Source organism: Diprion similis, chromosome 14 (assembly GCF_021155765.1).
Source record: "Diprion similis isolate iyDipSimi1 chromosome 14, iyDipSimi1.1, whole genome shotgun sequence".
NCBI classification, from domain to species: Eukaryota; Metazoa; Arthropoda; class Insecta; order Hymenoptera; family Diprionidae; genus Diprion; species Diprion similis.
In genome coordinates, this window is record NC_060118.1 from 5778712 (window position 1) to 5799006 (window position 20295).

Genomic DNA, 20295 nt, shown 5'->3' on the forward strand with positions numbered 1-20295 from the left:
ATAAAGTAAAAAATTCGATCCTAAAATCACATCCAACTTAAAAAATAATGCTGTTCCGTGTATATAGTTAGTTGGCTGATGAGTAAAGGGAATTTGTGAACTTCGCTGCAAAAAAATATTTGAAGTAATTTTCAAAATGACCTTTTTTAAAATTATCAAAAAATTCTCTGAAACTGTATTTTCTATTCCAAACATTTTAAAACCGAGCCCATGATGGGCCGATTTTTTTCCATTTTTTTGTTCAACACTGAATTTTTTTGGTTAACTAACAACCTTGAGCGGTTAGAAAATTCCTGAAAATTTTTCAAAACTTCTATTTTTCACTAACAATAAAAACATTTCTAGACCGGTTCCATTATGCAGCTATATTCATCTAATTTTTTTTTTTTTTTTTTTTTTTTTGCACATTCAACTTTTTTCATCACATTCAGAGTTGAAATTCCGGGAACATCTTATTTAAGACACAAACTGATCCGCTGGCCACTATGAGCAGGAAAAAAAATCGTTTACAAACAATTACTCACCATAATTTCGATAAAAAGAAACAAAAAAAAAATGAAAAATCAAATACGCCCGATCTTTCACTCAACCGAAAATGCCCATCTTTCGTCAGAATTTTGGTTTCTACGAAAACTAACTATTTCAGGTGTGGCCCGTTGGAAAATCGATTTTTTATTTTTATTTTGAAACACCCTAATATATATTATGTAGATTAAGCAGTTGAGTAAAAAAATCTGAAAAAAATTCAGTGTACTGTTTCAGAATTGGAACAATCGCAGAAAAAATATTGAACAAAATAAAAAATGGTAAGAGTCAGGCATTGGTTGGGTTCGCATGGAATTCCCCATACATAATAACGAAAACTTTCTGTGACAAGTGATCTGCAGAAATGAAAGTAAACGTAGTAGGCTACTCGGACGCTTTCGCGAATATCAATGTGCCAGCTCGCACTTTAAATCGCGCGTCGACTGAAGAGCCATAATGTATTACTGAATAGTCAGTGTGTACAGAAACATTACTGTACCTACGCTTATAATATATGTAAGTATGCATTACGTCACGTGGGAATAATAGGTATGAGAAGTGGTTTTAGGAACGAGGTACTATATATACCACATTAGGGTGTTTCAGAAAAAATAATTTCCGATTTTCGACCATGGCAACCCCTAAAAAGTTTCTTTAGGTTAAAAGAAAGGTTCTGTGAAAAAATGAGCGTTTTTTAAGTTATACGAAAGATATTTTTATAAGGCGTGTTTCTTCACGAATTCAAAAAAGTGTGAGAAAAAAAGTAAAAAATCAACGAAGCTCGATCTTTAACATAACGTAGAACGTTCATGTTTTTACAAAATCTTTCTTTTAACCTAAACAAACTAATACCACATAAAAATAGTTTGCAAAACCAGTTTTTGAAGTTCTGTCACCGGTTCCGATGAAATGACCACAGTTCCCTGAAGCAATGAAGGAAAACATTTCATACAACTCGAATAGCACCTATAGTAACTTTTCATGAATGGATTGTCTTCTTTTTTTTCAAAGGCTTCAACACTGGTCGATGACGTTAGCAGAGTTTACAAGTACTTTTTCAGTCTCTTCTGGCATAGACAGCTTCACAGACATCGTCAGAAACTGTGTGAATGTCTTTCACCTAAAACTTCATGAGACCACCCAATTGAATATGGTTTGAATGAAATTCATGCCGCAGATCACGTATCCGTCGAAGTAGCGAATGTATGACGGTGCATGCGTCATCGAATCTTGGAATCAGTCGGTATAGTAGAACTCTTATATACACATTCGAAGCTACGAGGCCGAGAATTCTGAGAATCAAAGTTTACGGGTTACCCTCTCCATCAAAATAATCCCCTTCCCTCCAAAGTAAGGGAAGTTGATTGTAAGTGGTTCGAATAAGAATTCTAACAGGCTAAAGTTTTTTGTAACGTTACTGTAATGATGCTTCTTTAGAAAATCTCGTTATTGTGTAAAGTAAATTCAACTTGAGTTATTCTAGAGGTGTAAGATAGTCATTTTTTTAACCTTTCGATACAGTGACGTTACTAACTTCGTTAAGTTACTGTAACTATTCATTTTTCGGAAAACTCGCGTTGATTCGAAACCTATGGATGGTCTGAAGTTCAAAATAAAAATTCTTTTGAGTTATTCCTTCGCACAGCGATTACCTTGCACATTCTTTTCTGCAAAGGGCCATGGAGATTATTACATCAGATCAAGTTCTCACCTTGTGAGTTTTTAAAAATCGAGTCGTTCGATTTGCTATGAGAAATGGTAATTCGTTAGTTTTAACGCTAATATCGTAAAAAAACAGGAAGATCAATGAAGTGAGACGAGCTTTAGAGAGTCCCTTTTAGTGTTCCCGATACCATTAGATAGATGAAAACCTTCTTCCGGCATCCAAGCTAATATAGTTGATCAACCTTGGCAGCGAGTTTTAAGATTTTAACCAGTAAATCCGAGCCCTTGAGCCATATGTGATCGCGATTCGTCAGTGAAAAACAAAATTACATGTGCGCAGTTTGTATAACAATGCGACACGCGGACTTGTAATATTCGCATCCGCAGGACGATTGCGCTAATCTAATGACAAGGTCGTGAACCTTGACCGCCTTCGTTTTACAAATCGAAAGTTATATGATTTGGCTGTTATTGCAGCAGAGCACGGTTATTGTATTAAAATGATGAATTATCACTCTAGTGCAAATGGGCCAACCTTGGCTTACATTTCTCCGTAATGGTCGAAACGGCGCGACGTGCAAGCTGTACGAAGTGCGCGAACTAATTCTGAGAGGATGAACGGGAGAGTGAAGTTGTCATTAAATTAAACGGTAAGGTCATGTAGTGCTCTTGTCTTTACCGACCGAGCAAACTCGCCCGTTTTCTACTCGGTAGAGGTGTAAGTACTACATAACCTCAAAAGATTCAAATACTCTAGCACTGCTCGGAACCCCTTGTAGTAATGATAAAATTTTGCCGACAAACCGTCAATTCGTCACTTTCTTGTTTCAAGTTGACGATTCATCGAGTGTCCAAAGTTGCTGCCACTAATTTTGAACCCACGTGAAGTTGGTTTTCCACTTTCGACACATTAATGTTTTGAATATTGTTCGAAGTTGTTTTAGGTTTGGTCCTAACCTCAACTAACGTAACCTGACCTTTGGGTCGTTAAATTCCCCAACTTTTCCTCGTTTTCCATATCCAACGTTGTCATTTTCCAAACACTATTGTAGCGATAAAAATGAAAATACTTAACCGAAACTAGTTAAATCTGCGTGTATTTCGCGGAATGTAAGACTATAATATTTATATGGTAACACTTTGAGCTTGGGGTTTCAATTTTTCCAGAAATTCGACGAAATTTATTTGCTTTCCCATGATCTTTTGAGATGGAACAAAGAGCTAAAATAATGCTTGGTCGGATGTATATTAACGCTGAAATTACTTTGCCAGGACAAAATTTTCGGCACGAGCACCAGATTTTTTTATGATTGTGTTGCTAATTTCAACCTCATAAAAAAAAACTGTAGAAAGGAAAAATTGAGATACCGAACTTCAGAATAAATAACTCAATCAAGCTCCGATATTTCACGTTTTATCAGAAAACTATTTTGTCATTACGGCAAAAAATGGAAAACCGTAAATCCGGATATAACTAATACTCAAATAATAAATAATCTGGGTTGCATTATCACTTGTGATAACGTAAATCTATTTTCAATGAAGCATTAGTTTTTTATATGCAGCCAAGTGTATTAATTTCACATAAATTATTCGGTCAATTAAAGAAGAGCATAAAAACAATTTCAATTCAGGCTATTCGTGCATAATTAGTGGAAAAAAATCGGCGCGAAAATCTTGAATCGAAAACTGAATTAAAAATCAAACGATAGGATTTCGAAAGTCAAAATTATGGACTCATTATATATTTGGTCGAAATTAAAAATAAAACTTGATTTAAAAGAAAAAAAATTTCAACAGGAATGAAAAATTTACTTACTGAATAATTCAGTTGAAGGCCTTAAAACAATAATTGACTATCCTAATTTACATTTCAAAGAATTCTGATATCTAAATTGGCAAATACGTTATTTAATACGCCATACTTTGAATGTCCGATTCGTGGATATCAAATTCGAACTAGTAGCAACCGCAAAAGCAACTAGAAATCACAATAGTAGAAATGCGTTTGTTTTTAAAATGCGCATATTACATTATATGTCAAGTGGAAAAAGTGGCACAACTGTTTTCACCACTGTAACAGCGCGAGTTCCTTGCGATAATGTGAATTTTGTTTCGAGAAAATATGTGATTGAAATGACTTCAAATTTCATTGAACGCACTTCAATCGTTTTTTTTTTTTCACAAATATAAAATTTCTGTATTAAAACTAATTGGGCTTCTTCTAATTCATATTTCTTTTCAAAAATCTTTTGCATTAACTGAACATTAGAGTTATTCAAGGGGGATTAGTTAGAGGGATTACCAGATATTTAATTGGCAAAACCCGAAAACTTATTGTTGTATAATATGTAGAAGTATAAATTGAACATTTGTCAATAGTTTTTGTTTATTTGTAGTCAATAACAATTTAGATGATTCGAAACTTGGAATTATACTTTCTTAGTTTCTAATAGATCTGATCGTGATGTGAGTATACATGCTGTGCCTAGGAGGGCAGCTTCTGGACTAACGATAAGAGTAAGATGTGTGCGAACGGCGCCAAAATCCCCTAGATCGGTGGTGATTAATTGTTGCGACGTGGAATCTTCGTGGGGAAAACATGAGCGAGACTTTAAACACCTCAACCACAACTATACATGACGGTATTACTGAGCAGAGTAGCGTTCGCCAGAAAAATAATTCCCTAACAATGTAGGGATTTCTTTAGACAGTTGGTACACATCTCACTTGAAGGCTTTAACCTCGAAGAGAGGGACATGTCGTAGGAGTTCTAGGCACACCATGTATACTCACAACCACGGGTTTAATGGCAAATTTGCCTTTCGTTATTCGGATCTGACGTCCTATTCAACTACCCGGTTTTACAACCGTCTCTGAAGCTACTTCCGTACCGAGAAAATTCACCGCCAAGTGGCCGTTTATAGAACTAGTATAGACCTTTGTGAGGTTGGCCTGCAGCCTTTGAATTTCTTAGAAATATTTCACACCAAAAAATTGCTCCCGTATTACTCTTAATTGCTGTCTATTTTTTATAATTTGCTCCCGCATGGTTTTCGGAAAAACCGAAAAAAACGTTTCGCGTACCGGAGATCCGAAGAATTTCAAGTGAAATTTGAGTGATATTTAGTCGACTCAATTTCGGAAACACATGAAAAGGTTCATTCGAGTCAATACTTCAATCGATCGGGACAAGAAAGACTTTTCTTGAATCAAGGACTTCGCCTGACTAAATCATCTTGACCAACTAACTGAATAGAAATTGTTGAATTTAAAGTCAACGTGATTGGAAGAAATAAGAGATACTAGATTGAAGTGAATGGACTCCAACAAAATTTATTTTGGGTCAAGTTTGGGGTGAAGAACAAAAAAACAAGCAGAAAACACCGAATTTACCTCATTGTTACACAATCTACTAATATGCTAACTGACAGAAAGTAGTTGGAAAAATTTCGATGATCAGACATAGCTAAATTAGCGTGAATCATCCTCAAAAACAAATCGTTATGCCACAGACAAATGTAAATCGTGACTCGCACATTTTTGGCCAAATTTTTGTATTCGTTATATCCATAAAGCATTGCACGTAATTATAAAATCAATTTTCTCCATCTTTAAGACAGTTGAAGTACCTACGTTCGGTAAATCTTACATGCTAACTAGTCAGCTTCGAGCATGGAATGTAGGGGGGCATCGACTTGTCGGTATTTTAGAAAGTTTTCGGGTTCGTCGCGAGAACAAAGCATAGCGAAGGGCTCGGAACTTCAAAACAATTTTAGGAACTTCAATACGGTAAATAATAATTTTGGAAAAGAGTTAGGCGTAAATTTTCGCGTGTAAAAATCATACCTTCGTAGAAATAGAAAGTTAAATATATAAGTTTCAAAATTTAAACTGAAGTTGATTGAATTGTATTTCATGTAAATAATATCCCCTCGTCATGAGAAGAAATAGAAAACTGATCGTTCAAATTAGCAAAACGTTTAGTTGTTAATAACTTTATTAACGTATCGGTACTTTTGTTTTACATATTTTTCTCAGTAGCAAGAACGTATTATTATTCAAATTTTTATATGGATCAATTCCAATTTGTTTTTTTTTTTTGTTTTTTTCTCCACATAGATTATTATACTTATTAATTGATGAATACCTTGAATAAATTTTGAATTTTTATGTTATCTTATTATGAGGCTAACGTTAGTAACATTTTAACGCAACGAAACATCAGGGAGAAAATTATTATTGCTCAATATTAGAATGACTTTCAAGAAGTTGACTTTTCAAAGTAAAAGTATGTTTCGTTTATAATGTTTTAACAATTTATACCGATTTATACTGATTGAATTGCAAGACACTGTAATTGTAAAACTCATTTCGTAATTGATTGCATATATATATATGAGGCATTCCACGCCAATTCGACCTGGATTTTACCCGCCTCGACCTTTTTCAGATTTCGTAAGCGATTTTTTTATGATTGTTCTCACTTTGAAAGATAGTTTTGTTTCGACTCAATTTGGATTTTTTACAATTTTTAGGAACGATTTCATCGACCAACCAAAAATAAAAATTTGAACAAATTCTGAAAAATCCTGCGTCAGATATGAAAATTTTTAATCTTAGACTCGGAGTGGTCCGATTTTTTCTTCTTACTGTTTTCAAGCTTTTCCAAAAACAAAAAAAAAAGTTAAAATAATCAGAAGCGAAAGTCATTTTACTATGGATGGTTGCTGAAACATTTTTATATATCACATTGGATTTAAAAAAAAAATTTCAGATTGATTCTATCGTGTGAATAAAATGTCGGAGAATTTGTAAGATTCCAGTATTAATATTTGAATCACAATTTCGGAAGGACATTGAGTTGAATCTTCTTTATTATTAACTTTTTTCAGTCTCTCAGCGACTTTTTCAAAACCCGATTTTCAAGAGCGTGTATCTCAGCAGCGAATAAAATTTTTTCAGATTTTCAAACGCGACATGAAAGATTTATTCTTCTACTTTCAGAAAAAATAAAGTTTTTATAAATCGATCGACGCGTTCGTATTTCATTAACATTTGAAATTGGCCCCGTATACTTTTTTTTTTTTTTTTTTTGCTCACCCTGTATAGTATTTCTGTAAGAAGTGGGTAAAAAAAATTCTTAGTTAAAAAATTTGTTTCGAACACACCATATTCATCAATGATTTATTTATAGTTAATAAAAGTGAAAATATCTGGACAATATCACGAAAGCTATTAATATACTTATATAAATACGAATGCTAGTTAATTAATTAATCATAATCGGTTGATTACAAATCGAACATGAATTTTGATACTTAAAAGAGAAAGTAAACTGCTAATTTTGTCTAAAGTGTGATTAAGCTGTGAACACTGTGAATCGATTAATCGTAGGCTTCAGTCGACTGTTTTTTTTTTTTTTCAATTATTCGATTGATCGTTTTACCGATTCCGATAGATCATTTCTCCGATTAATAGGCAATTCCAGTTAATCGTTTTCCCGATCAATCAATTGATCGAAGTGTATATGATTAATCGGTGAAACTTTAGCCTCCGTTTCTTTTTAAAAATTAATTCATTGTATTTATCCATTTAATTAAATTCTTTATTTTCCAAATCACTACCCGTCACCACAAAGTGATAAATAAATCCCAGGTCAAGAGAAAATTATTATTATCATACATATAACAACTATAAAGTAACTAACCAACCCACGTTGTAAAACCACTTGAGAATATTCGATATATCAAATTGAAATCGGGCATCTGGCTGGCGTGTGAGGATAAAAATACCGTCGCATCTTTTTTCCAGTTATAGGTGGGCTGCTATAAGCCGAATAAAAAAGAAAATAAGATCATGTATGATTCTCCGAAAAATAGCATCTGTGTATCTGCACTCGCTCACCTTCCGTTCGCCGAATTTCCAACGTAATCTGCTGTACCCGTTATATTATAATGAAATAAAGATGAATTGTTAAACAGAATATTCTATAAAGAGTGATGTATGCTGTGGTTAAGTGGGAATAGAAACTGTTAAGATTATTTTATTTCCCTCTATTCTCGGTTTGTCGTAGAATTCCTTTGAAATCATAATTGCACGTCACGTTTCAAGATAAGCTAATTGTCTGTAGTAATTAAAGAATATTAAACCGATTTTTCTTGATAGACAGATGTTTCTTTGTTTCTCGCGTTTTTTTGTAGCAGTTTTCAACATTTTTTGAATGAATCGATACTTTCCAATAACGGGTTAACCCTTAATCGCAGTTTATTTACAACTTTAAATTATCTTTGTTGCTTCAGATAACCTCGTTTCGGCCAAAATGGTCGAATTGGAATATTGTAACCGCCATCTTGGATTCAGTAACTATCAGATTCTGACTTCAAATTCGTGATCAGCGATCACAAAAACCCCCGAGTAACCGAATGCAGGCCAAAATTCTGAGTTGAAAAATGTGTGATTGAAAGGGTTAATCGATTAATTCGAGAAACTATGAATTGTACATCATACGTGATAATCTTGAATGTGTAAATTTCAACTAGAAGACATGGTTTTGAATTTCTGCAGTATGTGATAAAAAAAATTTTATCATACCAACGGAAATAATTTTTGGAGATATTAGTTGCACATTGTTAATAAATTAAAGTTCAACAACGAAATGTGTAATGAGTGTGCTGATGATTGCATTTACTTCCTCGTTCTAGTTCCCTGTAAATTATCTGCCGTGTGACAAGATAATATTTAAAAAATATGATCATTGGTCATCAATGATATCCAAACAGTAATTTTCTATTTATCGTACGAATTGACGTAAACATTAAATAAAAACTAGGAAATAATTTCTTAAAAATGTTTGTAACAGGTAACAATGACTCAAGCAGATTGTTTTATCGCTTATAGAAGACTTTTGAAATTGAATATTCTATTTTGAATATAACTGAAAATAATAAACGACTCGAGTGAATTTAAAAAATTATTCATTTACAGGCTGATATTTTGTCACATGACATATAGAATAAATGGAGGGTAAAATCTGCGACAAGTTCAGACGAATATTACTAAATCAATTTTTGAATCAAATTTAATTTCCTCTGCTTACGATGTTTGCTAAATATTTAAACAGGACGCAGGGTTATTTGTGAAAAAATGAATAGCAGAATACCGTTAAATTAATCGAATTTCTAACACTTAAATACTCTTTTATTATCACGTTTGCATCGTTGAATATTCAATACTGAATACTTTAAAGTAAGATGAAAATCGGAAAAAAATCAACCACAATAAAGGCGATAAGGAAATTAAATATAAATAATAATCATGCCCAAGATTTATCAATTGTTTAGTCAAAACATTGTTAAACAAATTTTCAGAGAATGTTTTCTTTTTGTCACGTGAAATGAATTCGTTGATTTAGCTGAATACAGATGAATTTTTAGACAACTTTGTCGTTATTTTGAAATTTCCGTTTTCGAAAATTTAAAATTTTGAAAAATGGTGAAAAATTCATGATTTTTGGATAAGTTTTCGTACAAACGTTGTACAGTACAATTAAAAAATTTCCGGGGCATTAAACGAATAATTTCGTAAGTTATAAACTACAGCCTTTACAAATTTTCGAAAACAGAAATTTGAGGATATTAAGAGAGCAGTAAACACCCTGTAAATAAAGATAAAGATAGACAGATAGATGCAGAGAAAGGGAGAAACAAAGACGTAAGAAAAAAATTCGCGCGGACAAGATGATCTGCAGATGTTCATTGTGTTCCATTTCCGGCTCGTTCCGGTGTCAAGTCACAAACGCTATGCGGTTCAAATTTGAAGATTACGGATTACATAAGCTGACGTAACGTAACGTAACGTAACCTGAGGTAACCTAACCTAACTTAATCTAACCCGACCGGGTGAACCTAACCTGAAAACGGTAAATGGTAAGAAACAATATCCATGCGTGTATAATATAAAACTCACCACTTGACGTGCACAAATCAGTGGAGCTGGGACTGAACTGTATCAATCACTATATAAAAGTTCTTACTATCGGACGAGAGAATTCGATGAACGAAATGTTAAAGAAAAGTTTATAGAACTTCATAGTATAGTAAGTTCCCAAAAAAGCGTGTTTTCAATCTGTAGCGTTAACGATCCATGTTTGCTTGTGGTTATCATAATTTTTAGTTTTTTGTTTTGTTTGTTTTTATACAGTCACTGGTCACTGCACAATTGATAATTGTAAACATACATGTGATGCAATGGTGAAAACTTAACTATCAATCACTACTTCACGGCTTCACGGTATGTTAAGAAAAAACGATTGTGAAATATCGTCTGCTCTGAACATAGGCAAAAAAAAATACTTGGTTGGAAGTCGTGACAACGTTTCCATCTCGTGGTTGAATCTGGATTTGCGATAAATGTGCCGTGGAAATATCTTCAGTTCGAGTGATAAGAAACATGCGAGAGATACCGACCGAAATCAGAGCCGTTGTTGAGCCTGTCGGAATTTTCTGGAACTATTAAAACTGGACAACATTAGACCGACCATGAAGAATACGAAGAATACAGGGGATAATTCAGCCCGTTGAAATAGTTGAATATAAATTTTGTAGATATGTTCAGCCATCTTATCACCGTTGATAAGGAAGTCTCTTGCTTAAAACTGATTTCTGATTGGTTGATGTTAAACGTATCACTTTTAGGTGAATTTTTCTGGACAAACTCGTGCGAATTATTATGAGATTAACAACTGAAAATATTAGATCTTGACTGAATAATCTACCCATTTTCAGTATACTTCCATTTAAGGAGAATTTAAATAAGGCAAATTTTTCAGTTACGCACTACGTGTGCATGATGTATTTGCTTGTGTGAAGAGTAGTTGAATGAGATTGTTTGATTTATACTTATCAATGAGATTTTTTTTTAAATCTATCAATAATAAATAAATGCGGATAAATTACAAATATATCATTCAAAGCGAGTATTATTGGTTACTTGATTAGGATAGTATCGATGATCTCCATGCAGATCTCGTCTTGTTTTTTAAATTTATTTACATGCGTATAATACGGTTCGATACACATATGATCGACTGAGAAGATGAATTTTCAAAAAAAATTATTCTTTTTTGCGATGTTTCTGTTTTGCGATTTTTTTCGTTATATTTTATTTCGATATACTTGGTCGTCGTAGATCCGGTTGACAGCACTGCACCAAGCATGCATTTAATAAGCTGGTAGCGTTCTTCCAAAAAAGAAAAAATAATTTAAATTCAATGTGGGGTCACTATTATTAATCTGAGACTTAAATTATCATTCACTTTTATCTAAGCCCATCGAGCAACAAATTACCAAGAATATGTTTTAAAAAAATGTATAACTGTCTGGAAATTGGCTACAAGAGCTACTTGAATAAGAATGATAGTCGTGTTTCAAAAAATTGTTCACATTCTGAGTCAACGTGGATAGTTTACATAACTCAATATACCTATGTTCAGATTAGGAATAATTACCGTGAAAAGTCGGAGGCGGAGTCAGCAAATTTATGTCTGATCATAAACGTCGCTACAGCCTCCGCCACTTTATCTGGAACATCCTCGTGTACCGCGTGACCACAGGCGGGAAGTACTTGCATTTGAAACTTGCCTAGCAGAAAAATAGAAAATATTGAAAAGCGGTTAGTAAGGCACCCAAATTCCTATAAAATAAACAACATCAAACAGTCTACAACGTGAACGACACTCTGCACTTGCAACATTAATTACAGCAGTTACTGTTTTTGTTTTCTATTCAATGTTAATGCAAGAAATTTCAAATATCTAATATTTTTACGACACAACGAATTTACTAGCATTGTTTTATGTCAGAGTTGAATTTCTACCTTGCATTTGACCAACTGTGAGCTCCCTGTCGAGTCTATCTACTCCGGCTAGAAGCAGCATTTTGGGAGCTGAGACATTCAGAAAGGCTGCAGACAATCCTTGGAACCAGCCTGACCAATGTTGTTCCGTTTTTCCCAGATCTATTCTCCACGTGTAATTTTTATTGCTGGAAGTGGCAGCCGTTGGAGAAGTGGCTGTTGGTGGCGACATGGCTAGCGGTTCTTCTTCCGGGATTGCGTCGTCCCGCTGTGGCACTGGTTCTACATCATTAGAGTGGTCGTGAGAGGCCAATACTGACGCGATGTCGTGTGTTGCTAACTTGCCAGTCTTTGTACTGAAAAATTATTGACGTAAATTCATTAGCCTCCTCTTAAAGTATAATATTTGCATATATGAGTAGGATTTATTTGCATCACTGCACACATTCTCATTTTTCACCTCAATTTACCATGCGTTAATTTTTTTTGCAATGTTATGTTGCATGCTAAATGTCTTTTGGTACATAAATTTATTAATAAATTCACAATATGCTGCTGGAGTGGCTTAGGAATTCCTGCGAATAACTCCTGAGTAAAGTTATTGGTTTTCTTCCTTAAATGTTGGTATTTGATTTTCTTTAGAATACACAAGGTGACCCATGATTATCGCCGGATAAGCTACCGATGTGTTCTTTGTAAAAATATACACCAAAAACATTTTTTACTTTTATCACACATTTTGACAAAGAATTCATTGGTATCCTATGGGACGATAGTCCTAGGCCACTCTGTATAATACTGTAGTGAAATTCCTGTATTTTATCTACTACTGTAGACAGAATAAGTGTAAATGATTCGATTATAAAAGACAAGACTCGTTCTATAAATTGTTTAATCTCCTATACCTTACTTTTTTATTTGCCCAGGAACAGATACTTTGGCTGAATCAATATTACGGATTTGTCCACTACGTATGCTAAAACAAAGAGAAAAAGCATGAATAAACAGTCACAGCTACCAATTCTTAGTGAGAAATTCCATTACCCATAGATTTTTTTTATCAAATTCCCCGTGAAAAAAAATCCCTGTTCATCAAATGTAAATAAAATAAAACTGACCACCACTCAATTGCTTGAGGTATAGTACTGAAACTGTTTGGTCGAGATCTGAGGAAACTTTGCATAGATGTAAGCGCATCCATAGCTGTTCCTTCAACAACGTCAATTACAGCCATCCCAGCAATGTTTGGAATCAATGGAGCCGCGCGAACTGCTACAGCGCCTCCCATGCTGTGACCAACTAATATTACAGGGGAATTTTCGGTAGTTGCCTCTATAATTGCTGCTACGTCACTGTATAAAAATGTATTCGATTATTTCTCAGTTAAAATATTGGTGTGGAAAATTGAATGCATGCAACCATCCCACTAAATAAACCAAATCTCATTTTTTTCATTACCTTGCTAACGAATCTGCCGATAGATCATCGTCGTTTGACGTGTGTGAATCTCCGTGACCTCGCAAATCTATTGCCATTACTTTACATATCACCATTGTCGTTATTGACTTCTGAAATAAATAATTATCATTCATATGTCAGAATATAGGTTGAGACATGGATAGATAGTAATTAACGAATGATGTTGGAGATCAGTGAAAATTTTGATATAGCATATTAATAAGGCTGATCCCTCGAACATTAGATTTTAATTTTTTAAGGACAATTACGATAATCAAAATGTTCTAATGGTTAAAAATCAATAAATCAGAACTAATACATGTATTTCATTATAACATCGAACGTCTCTAAATCAGAGTATTGATATAATTTTGAAGCTTTTTGCTGCAAAAGAATTTACCTTACTTTGCAAAAACATTTTCATTTACAAACTATGATGAAAATTATAGTTTTGATTAAAGACAATTTGGGATAATAAGAAAATAATATATCAGCTCTTACTTTCATGTTTTACGATCACTTTGACGCATTGCAAATGTTGAATAGAAATGGGAATAAATTTTGCACATTATAACTACTCGTCAAAATGTAAAACTTTCGTCTTTGGGTATAGCAGAAGATGTACATCGGTTAATCGAAACATTACAAATCAAGATATTTTGTTCAGACAATGTGGCCTACGCTGATTATTCAGCAGCTGAAGAAAGTATGGTAATTGTTATATTGACGAACCGTAAACTCCGCCCATGTCAAAGCACTGAAACCCCCGCCATGAAGTAGAACTAAAATTGGGCCTTCGTTGCCCTTGGTATAAATGTGGAACGTGTTCTCCTGAATTTTGACATCCTTAGACTCGTCGAAATATGGTTGCCACTCGACAGGATCGTAGTCACGCTTTCGCTGAAAGGCTCTTGATTTGCAGGCCCTGAAGAATCCAAACACAATCAAACAGAGTAAATCTAAAAGTGAAAAAATCAAGTTGAACTAATCCAAGATAATTCTTTCTTTACCACATTAGTTTTAAAAAAACCAGTTAGTTATCATAATGTAACTTTGCATATTGAGGATGGACTTACATACGAAAATTATTATGCATAGCGAATATTGAATAGATAGAAATCTGTGACTTACTAATTCTTATTTTAGTATCTTAAAACTATTCAGATCAATAAATACTAGAGACAATGAGTGAGAATGTGAAAAAAAACAGGGACCAGAGAAAATTGGCTAAACGATGCACAGCTAATGACTGGATTAGACATGTTATTGCAATATAGGTATATAAACGACGTACTGAGACTGGCATTTTTGTTGACAACAAGCAGGAAGCTTGTGTGCGTTCATATTAATGAATATGAGCAACGAGTTTGCGGTAGGTTATGGCAAATAAAGGTTGTATGTGTGAAAACTAACCTAGAAGGCATACCGAAATCAAGGCCTGATGGTGGCAACTTGGATTTCAAAATCGATTTTTGTAGTGAAGACATTTCCGCCGTACTTTCCTAACAATTATCTCCAATTATTATCGATTGATATTCACGGATTAATGTGATATCTCAATTGTTTCGCTTCTGATATCCACTCGAATCCAAATGACAGAGATCAACACAAGACAAATTATCCTGCAGATATCAAACGTATGTGACGTGTTATGTATACATTCAATACACAGGTGTGTGCTTATAACTGCATTACCGACCGTTGGTAAGAAGACTTTCTTTTTACACCAATTCACTTTATCTGAAAATCAATATGTCAAAGTGACGCACGGCGAAATAGTGGACTCTTCTCGTAACTTCCGTAAGCATCTTTAAATTATTGGCTGTTGATAAGGCAGGATTACTTTTGCCCACAAACTTCTTTGGTACACAATTCCTTCAGTCATAAGCATTTCATGCATACCTATAAGTTTACTGCATTCATTTTTTTTAGTGTGCGTTCCGAAACTGGCTTGCAACGTTGAAAACTCCCTAGGACAGAGACAGAGCTAGTCACGAACTCGGTAGTGCAAAAGAGATAAAAGATTGTTGGTAGCACTGTGAGCTAATTTCGGAACGCACCCGTAATTTAACAATAAACACCAACATGTGATCTTTTGAATTGCGCCAAAACAAGGGGCGTGAGGAGGGACGACAGCTGAAGCCGTGAACTTGAAGTTGCTTGAAGAGTATTGGATCCAGTCACACTGACTGAATTATATTTCAGTGAATGTAAGGTGGACCAACAGAGATTCGTGATCCAATTATATTTCTATGAAAATTGAAAAGGATGTTGGGAGAATTTCGCGAGTTTGTAAAATTTATCCACGAAGTAACAGGGGATTACCCCGTCAAACTGGTTGAATTTTTTCGGGATATATTTATTTACGTTTGTGACGATAAAATACCGCCAATATTTGAATATCCGTGCTCTGCAGTTACGAAACCCACACCGTTGACTACTTCACTTGAGAAATATTTTACTAGCCAAACTAATGACTTCTATGAATTAACGTACAACGAAGGGTGGGATCAGTTGGAAGAACACTTGGGACCTGATCTTCTGCGGTTTGTTGAGATTTATCTAGTTTTTCAGATCAAATGAACAATAGCATTTCCATATGAGTGTTTATATGAGAATTTTTGTAGTTTGTTTCTTTTGCTAACAAGACGTCAAACCTCTATAGTATTTTTTTTAATGATTACAGCATCCATGGTGAATAATTTTAGCATTTATGTTCATTATCGCTAATTACTATCGTACATTTGATCGTTAGTTAACGATCTGCTTTTGAAGTATTTATAAGTTGTATTGATTTGTACATTTATATTTTATATATATTTTTTTTGTTTTATAGATTCTGTCTCACTGAGTGTGTATTTGCTAGGAAAACAAATGCCGGTGCTTTTATGGTATCAAACTTATCAAATTTGCGCAACAAAATACCAGTCAACTCGTCTGAAAAACTAAACAAATGCTTTTATCACACAGCTAAATGCCAAGAAGGTAGTATTTAAATATTTAAAAGTGTCTTAATAAAATTTTGTAGACATGTATATTTATCAATTTCAATTAAGCAACAACAGGAGGGAGGACGTAATAACTGGCACATGATCTATACAAAGAATGAAATTTTCTTCACATTACAGAAAATACAGACGTTGTGGTCGTTTCCCAAGACGATAAGATTAGAGATTGGGAGAAGCTGCAGAAAAATCTGATTCACTTATTTTGTCTTGAGGAAATAGATATCTCGACGGATGCAAGTTTGTTCAAAACTTCGAATAGTCGAAAGTTTCCAGATAGTCATATACTAGTCAAGAAAAATAGTACGACGACTATATTTTCACAGGTCATCAACACTCGAGTAGGATGTAACAAAATTGTTGAGTATGAGGATTGCATTGAGCCGCTAGAGCTGGTGCTCAAGAAACTGAAGAAAGCTCATTCCAAATACGATTACGAAAAGGCGCTGAATAGACTGACTACTTCAAACGCAGTAGTTACTAGTGGTGAAAAGACGATCAAGCACCACAATTCTGGAAATCAGCTACCACTTCCGGTCTTAAAAAAATATTTCACAAATATTTTTAACCATGTGATTCCACGGGAATTGTTTGGTAGTAACAAGAACAAAAATACTGTGATAAAAGTGATTTGCCACTTGCTTGAAACACCTCAGTATCAGTCCATTAATTTGAAGTCATACATTCTAAAAATGAGAGTAAGGAAACTAAGCTAGACTAGAGTACATATTTAGAAAAGAAAAGAATGTGAATTACCAATGAAATGAGTTAATGATTCTTGTAAAGCACTGGAACTTGAAGTATTTAAGAAGAAGTAACTTTACAGTGAACTGACGATTTCATAAGAAGATAATTTTTTCAAGGTATGTGAAATCCGTTGGCTGGACAGTGTCAAGAACAGTGACGCACAATGGACAATATTGGGAAAATTACTAAAATGGTTTTTCAAAAACTACATACTAGAAATATTTCGTACTCAATTATATGTAATGGTGACAAACAGTAAAAAGAAAATTTACTTCAAACAAATGGATTGGCAAAAACTGACCGCTGAATTTATCAAGAAAATGTGTCAGGACAAAGTTATCGCCAGAGTCAATGGCGTCACTACAAAGGTCTCCTGCGACGGTAGGTGGATTCTATTTCCAAAGAAGGATGGAGTGAGGCCTATTATGTCTCGAGTTAGGTAAGATTTTTTTTTAATTTTTCAATTGCTCATTGTGCAGACAAATTTGATTCAAGATTACGCAACGTCAATAGGGGCAGCGAAATAGGGGAATATACAAAACTGGCTCTCTGCTTTCTGCAGCAGCTGCTCATGACAAAGTATGGGGAGTCAGGAAATCAAATTTTCATTGAAAAGTGGCGAAATCTGGTACATAAATTTCGGAATGAAAAGAACAAAACTATGTACTTAGTGTGTTGTGATATCCAGAATGCGTATGGGTCCATAGATCAGAGTGAGTTTCTTCCTTCTACAAGTTGTTCAATGAGCAAAGTAAAAAATGTAAATCTCATTCTCTTAGATTGCAGTTTAATTGACGTTATTTTTTTATCAGATAAACTTCTGGCAATTGTGGAATCACTTGCTAATTCAGCTGGTCCGCAACTGAACCTGAAATGGTATAAAATATGCAAAAATATCAAGGCAGTAAAGTCGGACTGCTCTAGATCCAAGAAATGTTTCAGGTATCCAGATCTCGAACTACCGATACGCTCGAAATCAATATTTTCCTGCAGATCTGATAGGGTGGTCAAAGTCAGAACAAAAATGTTGCTTCGTGAAATTAAGAAAAATGTACTAATGCAGAATGTAGGTATTTCATTTACACGTAAATAAAGCTGGTAATAATCATAATCATAATAATGTCTGTACCGTACTGTAGACTTGAACATAAACCAAGCTTTTAAAGTTGGAATTTGAAAACTGAAAGTGATGATTTGTGAATACTGAATGTTTTGTTACACGTTCTGTAATTAAAAATGAAAGATTTTTTTTTTTTATGAAAAAATTCACGTCGTTCTACAGATACTTATATTGAATCAAAGGTATTTACTTCAAAAAGGAATTGCTCAGGGAGCTATATTATCAACTGCGTTATGTGACTTGTATTATGCACACATGGTAGAAGCGAATATGGCAGAATTCAAGGATAAGGGTTTACTATGTCGATATGTCGATGACTTTCTATTCGCAACAGAAGATAAAGACTCGGCTGAACGGTATGTGTTCAAAGTACAAAACAGGAATAATTCATAAGTTTGAGAAAATTGTATTACATGATAATTCTGTTCCTTGGAATATTGCAGATTTTTACAGCATGTAAATAAAGGATGCCCAGATTATAACTGCAGTTTCAATGCCGCTAAGACAAGAACAAATTTACCAGGACATGAGCATACTATGAACGATATCACCTATCTTGGCTACAATATCCACCCTAAAACTCTAGAGGTAACGTCAGATTTTTCAAAAAGCCCACGATACACGACCATGCTGTCAAAGCCACGCTATCAAATATTACAGTAAGTTTAGACGAGTTATATTTGACACTGATATGTGTTCTTATTGAAGGATCAAATCGTAACCAAAAGATGTTATTAATATGTTGAAAATCTTTCCGCATTTTCATGTCACTAATATGAATTTTCATTTATAGAACATTTCGCAAGCGATTATCGAACCTGGCTTCACTTAAGATAGATGGAATGGTTTTGGATCCTAAAATAAACAGTGAAGATACTATAATACACAATGTAAATTGCATGTTCAAAAGGCAAGCCGGACGCTGTCTGTGGCTTTTAAGTGCGCTGTTTGACGATATACCTAGTCAGCGCAGTGAAATCTTTAAAATAATAAGGTTGAATAATCTACACATCTTTCGTCGCATGCAACGGTATTTTCTTACGCGTAAGTCACTCTTCATTAAACGAATAGTGATTTAGATATTGAAGATACCAACGATTTTTTGAATATTTGCAAAACATCCTGATTTGTGTTATTTCACTTGGGTATTCCATTAATGAAATACTTCTGAAAACAAATAATTGTAAATTTTCTTAAAAACATTCTAGTTAGTTAGTTTATTATTATTTCAATAGCAATAGCAATTGTACGCAGTTGTTCATTGTGCAATTTTTTTCAGATGAGTATAACTTTGAAAGCCTCGTCCCACGACTGTTGGTGATACCATGGAAATCATATCGACAAGTATTCGGCAAGATGCCAAATATTCACGTCCATTTTCGGTCTCTGTTTCTCAAGACCATAAAAATGAACGAACATGCAGGGGCTAAATTGAACCAGTGACAAAGCAGCCGCGTCATTATCCCTCCTTATTGTGAAAATGTTACTACAGTACAAAATTTTCTATTGGCATAATACAAGATTTTATATATAAATAAATAAGATGTGTTTACTGAGACTTTTTTTTTAATTATTTAAATAAATGCATTTTATTTGCCACTTTCGGAAACGAATTAAGATTTAAATATACAAACTAGTAGACATAGACTGCGCGGGAATGAATGGCTATTTTTAGTTTTTGGTAATAGTGCTCAAAATGACGTCATGAGGATTGCTTACCCATTGGCAGAATCAGCAGTAATGCGCCACAACCACATACAGGTCTGGGGACTCGTCGAAATTTGCGTGGTGGGGGAAGTACGCTTACGCTATAGTTTTTGTTTTTCAGCGCTACCGCTAGTTGGCACTAATGGTAAAGTAATGTGCGCAAACATAACCTCAAATTTCTCAAACAAAAAGGGGTGTGCGATGACGAAGTGA

At 34.2% G+C, this 20295-nt stretch overlaps 3 protein-coding genes across 4 annotated transcripts in view; 1 reads left to right on the forward strand and 2 right to left on the reverse strand.

The window, feature by feature from the left end:
* The window catches only part of LOC124414649 (3-hydroxy-3-methylglutaryl-coenzyme A reductase), a 43167-nt gene extending 32615 nt beyond the window's left edge, over window positions 1–10552 (reverse strand). Inside the window, exon 1 of the mRNA XM_046895655.1 lies at window positions 10159–10552. The gene's annotated coding sequence lies outside the window, so the exon portion shown is untranslated. The remainder of the gene's footprint in view (window positions 1–10158) is intronic.
* A 600-nt stretch (window positions 10553–11152) lies between these two features.
* LOC124414655 (protein phosphatase methylesterase 1) lies at window positions 11153–15140 on the reverse strand. Of its 2 annotated transcripts, XM_046895670.1 has the most exons (8): window positions 14917–15140; window positions 14236–14428; window positions 13504–13613; window positions 13164–13397; window positions 12956–13021; window positions 12067–12401; window positions 11699–11831; window positions 11153–11430 (listed from the first exon to the last, which is right to left on the reverse strand). In XM_046895670.1, the coding sequence occupies exons 1-8, from the start codon at window positions 14988–14990 to the stop codon at window positions 11412–11414; spliced, it is 1164 nt and encodes a 387-aa protein (XP_046751626.1). In that variant the 5' UTR covers window positions 14991–15140; the 3' UTR covers window positions 11153–11411. The 2 variants fall into 2 exon arrangements, with proteins under 2 accessions (XP_046751626.1, XP_046751627.1); XM_046895671.1 differs by lacking the exon at window positions 12956–13021.
* A 607-nt stretch (window positions 15141–15747) lies between these two features.
* On the forward strand, window positions 15748–19941 carry LOC124414651 (telomerase reverse transcriptase-like). Its single transcript, XM_046895660.1, has 10 exons — window positions 15748–16049; window positions 16340–16488; window positions 16632–17206; window positions 17372–17694; window positions 17769–17968; window positions 18068–18321; window positions 18538–18731; window positions 18819–19034; window positions 19169–19419; window positions 19655–19941. The coding sequence occupies exons 1-10, from the start codon at window positions 15772–15774 to the stop codon at window positions 19816–19818; spliced, it is 2604 nt and encodes an 867-aa protein (XP_046751616.1). The 5' UTR covers window positions 15748–15771; the 3' UTR covers window positions 19819–19941.
* Window positions 19942–20295: the final 354 nt, after the last annotated feature.